This window comes from Castanea sativa, chromosome 7 (genome assembly GCF_040712315.1).
Source record: "Castanea sativa cultivar Marrone di Chiusa Pesio chromosome 7, ASM4071231v1".
NCBI lineage: Eukaryota > Viridiplantae > Streptophyta > Magnoliopsida > Fagales > Fagaceae > Castanea > Castanea sativa.
The window spans coordinates 47,235,624-47,247,993 of NC_134019.1; the positions used below are offsets into that span (position 1 = coordinate 47,235,624).

General features: G+C 39.6%; 2 protein-coding genes across 3 annotated transcripts; one reads left to right on the forward strand and one right to left on the reverse strand.

Moving 5' to 3' along the window:
* The first annotated feature begins 4,989 nt into the window (after positions 1-4,989).
* Positions 4,990-7,463, forward strand: LOC142643441 (pentatricopeptide repeat-containing protein At2g03880, mitochondrial). Its single transcript, XM_075818071.1, has one exon. It carries the CDS (start codon positions 5,108-5,110, stop codon positions 7,043-7,045), a length of 1,938 nt encoding a protein of 645 aa, XP_075674186.1. The 5' UTR covers positions 4,990-5,107; the 3' UTR covers positions 7,046-7,463.
* Positions 7,411-12,163, reverse strand: LOC142643442 (uncharacterized). 2 transcript variants are annotated; one of them, XM_075818073.1, is made up of 5 exons: positions 11,439-12,163; positions 10,558-10,820; positions 9,767-9,904; positions 8,715-8,954; positions 7,411-7,753 (listed from the first exon to the last, which is right to left on the reverse strand). In XM_075818073.1, the coding sequence occupies exons 1-5, from the start codon at positions 12,043-12,045 to the stop codon at positions 7,640-7,642; spliced, it is 1,362 nt and encodes a 453-aa protein (XP_075674188.1). In that variant the 5' UTR covers positions 12,046-12,163; the 3' UTR covers positions 7,411-7,639. The 2 variants fall into 2 exon arrangements, with proteins under 2 accessions (XP_075674188.1, XP_075674187.1); XM_075818072.1 differs by having other exon boundaries at positions 8,715-8,963; positions 11,439-12,149.
* Between the last annotated feature and the right edge of the window lie 207 nt (positions 12,164-12,370).

A 12,370-nucleotide genomic window follows, 5' to 3' on the forward strand; every position in this document is an offset into this window, starting at 1 on the left:
TTTTTTGGTGTTTTAAACAAAGCCAGGCTGAAGGAGAGAGACTTGAGTGAATAATGAATATAGACCTTTTGTTTTGCTTTGGTTCCATGCACTTGGCCTTTTGGGCTTTTTTTTTTTTTTTGGTCTCTCAATACACATAAGGCAAGATAAAAAAATTTAAAAAATAATAATAATAATAGGGAATGATTTTGGGTAAAAAAAAAATTTTGGTTGTTGGGTGAAAAAAAAAAAAAAACTTTATATAACCCTAAATCAATTGAAAACACTAAGATTTGCACATATATTGAACTATGAATGTCTTTAGGTTGAAGGGAATTGTAGGGGTGTTCTAAAGCCCAACTTTTAGAAACATGTTTGGGAACTGACGCGAGTTCATGACCCAGCTATTTTTGTAGTGATGGAGACCCGATTAGGAGGTGTGAGGGCAAATGAAATTACTGATAGACTTCCGTATGATGGTGCAATTCACACAGACACCATTGGTTATGCTAGAGGTTTGTGGGTGCTGTGGAATTCGGATAAGGCAGAGATGGTTCAACTTGCGAGCACTGAGCAGGAAATCCATGTTTCTGTCAAGGTCCGTAATTCTGATTTTAATTGGCTTATTTTTATTGTTTATGCTAGTCCTAGGCTAGCCGAAAGGTCCATTTTATGGAATAATTTGTGTAGTGTAGCAAATTCTCATAATCTTCCCTGGGTTATTGTTGGGGACTTCAATGAGCCTCTTTCTAATAGTGATAAGTTTGGTGGGAGGAGTATTAGTGTTAACAAGTCTCTTTTGTTCAAGGAATGCTTAGATAGGTGCAACATGATTGATCTAGGTTTTTCGGGTCCGAGATACACTTGGTCGAGTTGCAGAGGTGTTAATGATTTTATTTAGGAAAGGATTGACCGTTTCTTTGTAAATCCAGAATGGTATAATCTTTTTCCTGAAGCAAGAGTCATGCATCTTACTCCTTGTTTTTCTGACCATTGTCCGGTGTTGATGGAGACCAAGCCTAGGCCTACTTTGTTTTTGGAGAGGCCTTTCAAGTTCCAGAGCTTTTGGATCTCTAACTCGTCTTTCCCTTCAGTAGTTTCTAATGCCTCGAGAAATTCAGCCCCTTTATCAGAGGCCATTGAAAGGTTTTCAGAAAATGCGGGTTAGAGGAATAAGGAACACTTCGAGAATATTTTTGAAAAGAAGAAGAAGCTGATGGCTCGGTTGAATAGGATTCAGCGTTCTATTGCTACGCGCCTTTCGAATTCTCTTATCGAGCTGAAAAAGAAGCTCCATCTTGATCTGAAGCTAATGCTTGCTCAGGAAGAAGAGCTTTGGGCTTTGAAGTCAAGATTAAATTGGATGGTTTTTGGAGATTGTAATACGGCTTTCCACCATTTGTCAACCATGGTGAGAAGGAAGAGGAATAAGATTCAAGCGATCAAGAACAATGTAGGTGAGTGGCTGGTAGATGAAAGAGAGGTCATGAACCACATTAGGTGAAGTTTTATGGAGCTTTATTCCACATCTCACAGCCATTCCGCTTGAGGCAATCAGGGTATATCGAGGTGGCAGCTCTCTTTGACTAAGGAAGAAAAAAGTAGTTTGGATTGTGAGGTGACGGATGAAGAGATTAAAGATGCTCTTTGGTTGTTGAAAGCCAATAAAGCACTGGGGCCGGATGGGCTACATGCAGAGTTCTTTCAACGGTTCTGGTTAGTGGTGGGCAGTTCAATTAAGGCAGAAATTAAAAAGGTGTTTCAGGAAAGGATAGTGCCTGGTTATTTAAACAAACCCATGTAGCTCTCATCCCTAAAATTCAAGGGCCTGAGACTATTGGAAATTATAGATCCATCAGCCTGTGTAATACGATTTACAAGATTATTACAAAGATAATTGTGGCTAGGTTAAGACCTTTTATAAGTGGGATTGTTTCTTCGTTTCAAACTGCTTTTGTGCCGAGAAGGAAGGGAATAGATATTGCAATTATTGTGCAGGAGTTGATTCACACCATTAGTAGGAAAATGGAGAGTGTGGGCTACATGGCAATTAAATTAGACCTTGAGAAGGCTTACGATAAATTGGAGTGGAGCTTTATTAGAGATACACTCTTTCGAGCGAACCTTCTAGGAAGCCTTATTGATATTATTATGAGCTGTGTCACTTCAACTACGACCTCTATCCTCTTTAATGGGGGCAGCCTAGAAGAGTTTAGTCCATCAAGGGGTATTAGGCAAGGAGACCCCCTCTCCCCTTACCTTTTCATTCTCTGCATAGATTACCTCGGGCAGTTGATTGCTGAAGAGTGTGAAACCAAGTGTTGGACTCCAGTGAAGGCTTCTAGAGGAGGTTCGGCCTTCTCTCACCTATTTTTTGCTGATGATATTGTTTTATTTGCCAAAGCCGATCTAATCAATTGTTCCACTATTCGGGATGTGCTAGACCAATTTTGTGACAATACTGGGCAAACGATAAGTGAAGCTAAATCGAGGGTATTCTTTTCGCCAAATGTAGATAGGGAAACAAGGGAATCCTTCTATGATATTCTTGGTTTTCATTCCACTCCTAATTTGGGTAAATACCTTGGAATCCCTATCAAAAGTCCTAGTTCAACAAATCAGGATTTTAATTTTGTTTTAGAAAGGGTGAAGCAAAAATTGGCTGGCTGGAAGGCAAACATGCTCTCTCTTGCTGGAAGATCAGTTTTGGTTCAAGCCTCATCTTCCACCATTCCTAATTATGTAATGCAATGTACCCATCTCCCTAGCAAAATTCTGGATGGCATTGACCAAGTCAACAGAAATTTTCTGTGGGGATCAACTGATCAGGCCAAAAAAGTACATTGGGTCGGATGGGATAAGATAACTAGACCAAAAGTGGAAGGTGGGTTGGGTTTGCAATCGGCTAGGGGTAGGAATGTTGCGTTGCTTTCCAAGTAGAATTGGAGGTTCCATACAGAGAGCGAATCCCTTTGGGCTAAGGTTTTAAAGAACAAGTATTGCTCTCATCAAAGAATCTGATCAAGAAATTGTGATAGATTGCCATGCTCTCAAATCTGGTCTGGTATGAAGAAGGGGCAAAAGATTTTCATTCAAGGAATTCGGTGGCTGCCTGGGAGGAATAGTGTTCTTAGCTTTTGGAATGATAAATGGCTGAATCAGGGTCCTTTGAGACAGCTAATTCAAGGTCCTTTGCCCCGTGCTAGTGAAGAAGACAAAGTGAAAGATATGGTTGATTTAGTGGGATGGAATTGGGAAAGGATTCCTTTTGAGCTCCCTCTAAGCTGCAAGAAGAAAATTCAAGCAACCCCTTTTGCCCGGATTGGTATGAGTCAGGATAGATTGGTCTGGATGGGCTCCCATGATGGAGAATTTGATTTGAAGAGTGCCTATAGAAGTGCTGCAGAGCTCGGACCGACTCGACAATTTCATGGTAAGTGGGTCTGGAATATAAAAACTTTGCCAAAAATTTAGTCTTTCCTGTGGAAGTGTTGTCATGACAATATTGTTGTAAAAGATTGTTTGGTGGCTAGGGGAATGGTAATGGACTTAAATTGTCCTTTGTGCCATAATGATGTAGAATCAATTGCCCATGCGTTAAGGGACTGTCTGGTAAGTATGCATACCTGGAATCTTATTGGAATTCCTTCTTGTAGCAATACCTTCTTCTCTCAAAATATCTATACATGGCTAGCTGAAAATTGTACCAGTGAGAAAGGGTATGCGAGATGTGCTATCCCATGGAAGATTATTTTCCCTTTTGCAGTTTGGCTAATCTGGTGCAATAGAAACCAAGTGGTTTTTAAAAATTAGAATTCTAATGAGCACTTGGCGAAAGAGATAATTCAAAGGGCAAGGGAATTTTTCTACTATGCATATTTCCCAAAGATGGCTATAGCCCGAATAGTAAAGCAGATTAGATGGGAAAGGCCAACTCGTGGTTGGGTGAAGCTTAACACCGACGACTCATCTCTAGGAAACCCCGGTGTGGCAGGAGGTGGGGGTGTGATTCGGGATGAGGAAGGGAATTGGATTGTGGGTTTTGTAAGAAATATTGGCATCACAGCCAGTTTTCAAGCTGAATTGTGGGGATTACGTGATGGTCTAACATTATGTGTAGAGCGTAATTTTAATGCGGTGGAAGTAGAGCTGGATGCTAGATCTGTTTTGGATGTCATTACCTCCTCTGTCTGCTCTAACAGTTCAGTTTCTTCTCTGGTGGCTGATTGTAAGGAGTTGGCTTCCTGGATAACCCGGATCAGTTTTAAACACTGTTATCGTGAAGTGAATAGGAGTGCCAACAAGCTTGCTAGGATGGGCGCAGTTCAAGATAGCAATTATGAGATTTTATTAAGTCCGCCTGTGGCCGTAGTTAGTATTGTTAATGCTGAGATGGCTGGTGTGTTCTTGTTTAGGGAATGCCCTGAGCCGTTGTTTTCAGTTTAGCTTTTGTATTCAATCCTTCCTTTACCAAAAAAAAATGTCTTCAGGCATGCATCTTTATCTTCATCTGCTAGAGATCTTTACTCCTTTATCAAAACCATATCCGGATGAAGATAAACAAGGAACCAGGCCCCCTAAGCACTTTGACATTTGTCAACTAGGAACCAGACCCCTACTGTCCTTTGTAAATCCCATTGTAATCTGAACGTAAATTATTTGCGGTCTATGGTCTATAAATAGGCTTCTAGTGTCTTTGAAACAGGCAGAGTGGAAAAAGCCCTTGTAAAAGACTCTATCGAAAATACTAAGAAATGTAAATCTTGGTATAACTCATTTGTTTTGAGGATTGTTTAAATCTTTATATTCCTCCAGTTCTCATTCTGATTTCGGCAGAGCCATTTCCTATAACAACTTCATTTTCGGTGCTTAACTCCACTTTTAACGCCTCTACTTATAAGTTTGGCATACTAATTTAGCTTAGTTTCTAATCACAAACCAGACCTTTGATTCGAATAATAGCTGAAATAACCCTCTTCTCTTCTCCTCCCATCCTTTTTTTTCATACAAAACAAACCGTTTTGGCTCAACGACGACAACAACAACAAAAAAACACACTTGACCAAACCAATACGGTGCGTTTAGGAACCTCAAATAATGGATAAATTTAGATTTTCAATTGTCTAGAATGTTCAGGCATGCCATGAAAGCCATTTCAAAGCTCAAAATCATAGCATCTGCATCACCTTCCCGTTCGCGTTCACTCTCTCTCGTCTCCATTGGTTCGCGCAATGTGCCAGCCTCCTCCTCCTCGTCTCTGCTCGATGAGTTCACCAACTTCTGCTATCAAAGAGACCTCCCACGAGCCATGAAGGCGATGGACGCTATGCAAAGACACGGCCTCTGGGCCGATTCTATCACTTACTCCGAGCTCATCAAGTGTTGCTTGGCTCGCGGGGCTGTCAATGAGGCTAAGCTTGTTCATAACCATGTCTTCTCTAATGGGCACCAGCCAAAAACCTTTCTTATCAACATTCTTCTCAACATGTACGTGAAATTTAACCTCCTGGATGAAGCTCAGGAACTGTTCGACCAAATGCCTGAAAGAAACGTTGTTTCATGGACAACGATGATTTCAGCTTACACTAATGCTAAGCTCAATGCCAAGGCACTCAAGTCTTTGATACTGATGCTTAGAGAAGGTGTCATGCCTAATATGTTCACTTACTCTTCAGTTTTGAGAGCTTGTGATGGGTTATTAAGTCTTACACAGCTGCATTGTTGTATTATCAAAGCTGGTTTAGAATCCGATGTCTTTGTTCGGAGTGCTCTTATTGATATATACTCGAAATTGGGTGAGTTGCAAAATGCACTAGGTGTTTTCAATGAGATGGTGACTGGAGATTTGGTTGTTTGGAATTCTATTATAGGAGGATTTGCTCAAAACAGTGATGGTGATGAAGCTTTGAACCTGTATAAGAGAATGAAGAGAGCTGGTTTTCCACCTGATCAGTCGACACTAACTAGCGTCTTGAGGGCCTGCACTGGGTTAGCGCTTCTAGAATTGGGCAGACAGGTCCATGTGCATGTAATAAAGTTTGATCAAGATCTAATCCTTAACAATGCACTTCTGGATATGTATTGCAAGTGTGGCAGTTTGAAAGATGCAAACTTTGTGTTTACTAGGATGTTGGAGAAGGATGTAATCTCTTGGAGCACCATGATTGCAGGGTTAGCCCAAAATGGTTTCAGCCGAGAGGCACTAAACTTGTTTCAATCCATGAAAAATTATGGGGCAAAACCTAACTACATTACAATTCTGGGGGTTCTGTTTGCCTGTAGCCATGCTGGGCTTGTGGAAGATGGGTGGTACTACTTTCAATCGATGAAGAAACTTTTTGGGATCGATCCAGGAAGAGAGCATTATGGTTGCATTATTGATCTACTTGGAAGGGCTGGGAAGCTTGATCAAGCAATTAAGTTAATTCATGAGATGGGATTTGAACCAGATGCTGTGACATGGAGAGCTTTGCTGGGTGCATGCAGGGTTCACCGAAATGTGGATCTAGCTATATTTGCTGCCAAACAAATTTTAAAACTGGACCCTGAAGATGCAGGAACCTATATATTGTTATCTAATATATATGCCAATTCTCAAAGGTGGGATGAGGTTGCAGAAGTTAGGAGGACCATGAAAGTTAAAGGAGTCAGGAAAGAACCAGGGTGTAGCTGGATTGAAGTGAACAAAAAGATTCATGCTTTTATTTTAGGAGATGACTCACATCCACAAATAGATGAGATCAACAGTCACCTAAACCAGTTGATTCATAGATTGATGGGGCTGGGTTATGTTCCAGACACTAATTTTGTCTTGCAAGATCTTGAGGGTGAACAGAGAGAAGACTCACTTCGATACCACAGTGAGAAACTGGCAATTGTCTTTGGTATGATCAGCATGTCAAGGGGGAAGACTATCAGGATCAGGAAAAACATCCGGATTTGCGGAGACTGTCATATCTTTGCAAAACTGTTAACGAAGATGGAACAGCGGACTATAGTGATTAGAGATCCCATTCGGTACCATCATTTTCAGGATGGGGTATGCTCTTGTGGGGATTATTGGTAATAGAATATGAAGAGTATAGCTTTTGCTGCTTGCATCTGCTGGGTGCCAATAGAAGCGGGTGTAAAGAGACCAGAAAATAGCTCAGCTCCCAGGCAAACTGCATACTCAAGACATTCATTTCACAAAAGCTGCATAAGACCTTAAATCACAAATGTGAGAAGCAATAAGCAGCAGTGCAGCACAACGATATGATCACAATGAATTTTGGGTACAGATGTGGACCGGCAACAATGCAACTTACTAAAGCCGTGTTCAGGAGCAATCAGGTGTACAACATATATTAATTTGATAAATTCTGTAGAATGATATGTTTTGTTCAATTCAATAGAAAGAATGCTAAATTCAATGTGAAATGAAATGCAATATGACAAAGGTATACGATGATAAATTGCACTAAAATCGCATTCATTAGCCAAAACATCAAGCGTGTAATGTTACCAATCAGTATTTTTCAGCATAAATGGCAGTCAAACTCTCTGCTTCTCTAATTATTAATGCATCACTGGGACATCTCAACTCCCATTATATAAAATGAAGCAGAAACTCATCAAACGTTTTTGTTTTGACAATAGGGAATGACTCCCTGCTGCTCCCTTACAACTCATCTTTGGAGCCTTCTTTTCTTGTATGCTCAACATAAGATGCATAAGCTTTGATTATTGACACATAGACATCAACTCCTTTCAAGTACTCATCTTGGTTTAGAAACTGCAATAGGATGGAAAATACAATAGTTACATGCTTGTATGTTGCATATTGAAAGACTAAAGAACCAGCTTACATATGTAATCTATTGGCGATAAACTCAAGTGTGGCACATGCTCCACAGTCCACACAGTATTGAAAATTAAAATCAAAAGAAGAAAACAAAAGAACAAATCTCAAATACTCAAAACATGGTTTGGCTCGGTTCATGCAAATTTAGGGTCTGTTCGGTTGGAGGGGTGGAAAAGTAGGAGGATAGAAAATGGTAGGAGGATAGAAAAGTGAGAGGATAGAAAAGATTTTAATTTCTCTCCTTTTTGTTTGGTTAGGAGTGGAAAAGTGGAGAGATGGAAAAAGTGAGCTTACATAAATTTACTCATACACCCTTATGATGTCCAATTAAAACAAAAAAGTGACAAGCAAAAAAAAAAAAAGCAATCACCCAATTTATTAAAAAATAAAAATCATGTCTAGTTAAACAAAAAAAAGAAGAAAAACAAAACAACTATCATACCCAAAGCCTAGGAAAAAAAAAAAAAAAAAGGTGGCAATGTGCCCAGCACCAAAAAAATAGGAATGGGATAGGACTATTTTTTTCCATTAAGCAGCTTTATTTTCTCCCTTCAATTTTCTCTCTAGAGAAAACTTTTTGGTGGGCCCGGAGAGAAAACACGTAGGCCCTACCATTTATTTTCCTTCCTCCCCACCCAACCAAACACACTCAAAAAAGTTTTCCTTCCCATTTTATCTCCAAAGTTTTCCATCCACCCTATTTCACCTCCAAACAAACGCACCCTTATAGATGGAGTGTTCATACACACACACACAAATATTAATATGATCATGAAACATTTTACATATATGCGAGCATATTGAAAAGGAAGACCCATGGCCCACATAAACATGCACTAAGCAAGTATTTTATATTCATATGATGAATAGGTAGATTGAAAAAGAAACTCACCTCATTATGATCATGGAGAAGGATAGGAGTGTTTGCCATAGGGGAGAAGCCAATGGCTGGAAAGCCTAGTTCCCGGAAGTAGCGAGAATCTGTTGCAGCAGGAAAGATCTCTGGTTTACCAAGTTTTCCATTAGCTTTTTTGACAGCTTCTCCTAGTAGGTCCCACCAGGGGTTAGAACTATCCGTCACAGTGAGGAGTGGCTTCCCAAACTTATCGTACACATTAGCCTTCTGCTTGAACTGCCCAAGCTACAAATACATTTAGATAAACTGACATAGCTGTGCATTGGGGGGAAGGGGGGATACACAACAACGACAATCCCTAACTTCCTAAATTAATGACCCTAATTATCATGTTGATGTCACACACATTATATCATCCACCAAGAACCAGGAATCAAACGCAGTTCAGCAGCTACAGAAGACCCATAAAAAGCACTGGTGAAAGCTTAAAATTCACAATGTCTGCAAGTGTCCCACTTAAATACCATAGGTAACCAGAGTGGTTGTGTCTCTTATTTGATTGAAGCAACCATACACTACTATGTTACAACGGACACCATATTTGTTTTGTTTAAATTCCACCCTTTGCAACCAATGATCCTTAATCCATATCCTAATTTTACAGAGAGCATGCCAAAATATTCAGAAAAGATCCATGGTCGTTGCCTACCGTATACTAAGTGTCAAAATATTACTGTATTTTCTTCCCTTTCATTTTTCTGCTTCCTTGAGATGCCAATTATTGTAGATCTATTTTTCATGCCAGGTTAAATAAATCATAAATGATATGGATTCTCTTTAAGAGTTCACACTTAATTTCTTATTTCTTTTTCTAAAGATCTCATAACCAAAACAAATTCCAAAGAATAAGTGAAAATAGAAGACAAAGTAATCCGTCATATCCTGTAAACATAGTCTTAAATAATTTGTCATATTCTACACTCCTATGCCAAAATTTATTTAAGCTTGCAAGTGATAACCAAAAAACACTCTTTCTTCTCATACTAATATGGATCAGAAATAAAAAGTTTCAATAAGTGAAGTACAACCTCAAATGTCATATTACGTGAGGCAGGAGCCCATTCTTCAGCAATTCGTCTCTCCAAAGATTCTGGATCAGCAGTTGGTGGCACCCGAATATCAAAACCTGCTTGAGCTTCAGATGGCTGCAAATTCATGACAAAACCCTGATAGACAAAGGGAGAAACGTGCATGTTTTAGATTGTAAAGAAGATATATCACTGTCATGATGATAAGAGTAAGGGAAAACAAATATGTTCAACCAATATTCTAAACCATTTATATTACAGATAATTTCAACAATATTTTTTGTAAAATTAGTGAGAATTAGGGTGTTTGTCAAATGAGGCTGGTGCCCTATGTCCTGAGGCTGACACCTCATCTTGGGCACATTCCGTTTTCAAGGACTCAGGCTCATGGGTTAGGATCTTCATGTAACACCTCCCATCATTATATATGTCTCAGATGTCACAAACTCACTGGTATTGTGTAGTTTAGATCTCTAATGATGGGTGTGATTTCAACTCAACAGAGCTATGTAGTACCACACACAAGTGATATAATGCCCATAGAGCAAACAACTTTCACAAGTCCCACATAGGGAATATTTATGATGAAAATTGCCTACCAGAATATAGGCAGTGGCAGTTGGATTCATATGTCAGTCAAGCATATGGCACAAGAAAGTCGTTAGCACACTTGAAACTCTCATGTAACCAAATGTTTGCCGTGAATATTAACAAGAATTTTTAAGTCCTCACAATAATCCAAATTTTAAATAACATGAATTCTCAATTAAACAACATGAATTCTAACATACAGTTGGAGACGGCGTGCCGGCCTTCAAAAACGCCATATTAACTGAAACAACCTCACCCTCGGCCTTCAAACCAGCCTTCACCAAATCAAACTGCGAAGCCCGGAACCTTCTCACACTCTCAATGCTTTTGAATAGATTCTCCATAGCACTATTGTCATACAACTTTGCGCCGTGGCCTGGCTGTCCAGTAGCCTTTATCACTAGCCACCAGGGACTCCTCTCAGCATAAAACACCCTGTAATCCTCACTCGGGGAAGCCAACCCTGTTTCCAACATTACATTACGCCTTAACTAATTAACATGGTACAAACAAAGCAACAATCATCTGCAGAAAAATCTTAAACACCATCAAGTACTAAAGCAAAATTGCGCAAAACTGAGGTACTATTCCCTACATTTTGTATGGACAAATGCAACAAAAGCAGAATCATCTTTTCTAAGGACAATTAAATTCAACGATATGGTTCATCAATCAATGCAACCGCATGTTGAATTTAATTAAAGAACCTAAATTACAGCACCTAGAGAACTAAATTATTGTACCCTAATTATATCATCTTCAGAAAAATCTTAAACAACTCCAAAAACTAAATGAAACCCGACAAAAAAAAAGTACTATCCCTTTATGTGTTGTAACTTAGATTCCTCAACTGAATTCAACTACATGATATTATTGGAAACTTCCGAAGAACATTTAAATCAACCATGTTATTCATAGGTCGACGCAACCACGTAATTAAATTCAATTAAAGAAGGTAAGCCAAATGATTAAATTCATCATTCCCTAACAGTCGTGGCAACTAATAATTTATCATGATATCATAACAGTTAGTCCTACTTTGAAACAACTGACAATTTATAAAAACTTAATAAAAAAACACCTTCGTCAAGTACAATCCCCAGGTTCATATTGGTGAAAACATCGGAATCGACGAACTTTTCGACACCATCATGGCCACCAATCTCCTCGTCAGGTACAAAAGACAGGTAAACAGAGCGAAGTGGTTGAAAGCCAGAAGCCTTCAACTTTCGAACGGCCTCAAGGTATTGCATGCCAACACACTTCATATCCTGGGAGCCTCTGGCGTAAATATTACCGAGTGAATCGAGATGGGCCCCGAAGGGCGGGTGGGACCACTTGTGATGCTCGACTGGAACGACGTCGGTGTGAGAGTTGAGGAGGATGGAAGGGAGGTTGGGATTGGAGCCTGGCCATTTGAGGAGGACGAAAGGCTTGGATTGGACGAACTCGAAGGTTTGGGCTTCGAGGGAGAGAGATTTGGCTTGAGAGAGAATGAACTGGGTTGATTCTTCGTAGTTGGGGGTTGGCTGAGCAGTGTTGATTTGAAGGTAGCGTTGGAATCTTGAGATGATTGATGATGACGATGATGGGTCTTCTAAATCTTCAGCGTTTGTTATTGTTATTGTTATTGATGAAAAAAGGAACAAGAGTAATAGAGATATGATGGTTCTGTAACTCAGCTCCATCTTCTTCTTGTTTTGTAGTACGAGGGACTGGGAGGGAGAAGTGGGAGACTTTCTGTTGAGTTTCGTTTGAGAGGAGCTTGAGATATGAGTCAAGACTCAGATAGTATCATATATTCTCAAAGAAGAGATATACTACGTGGAGACGATATCTTGTGACATATGAGTCCCACGTGAGATAGTTTATTGTGAGACGGATATGTGTGTCAAATGTTTTACTGACACGTGGGTTTTATGCTATATAGAGATGATATCTTGTGAGACAAGCATATGCGTCCAATACCTCACTAATATGTGAATTTTACGCGAGATAGTATCTTGTGAGATG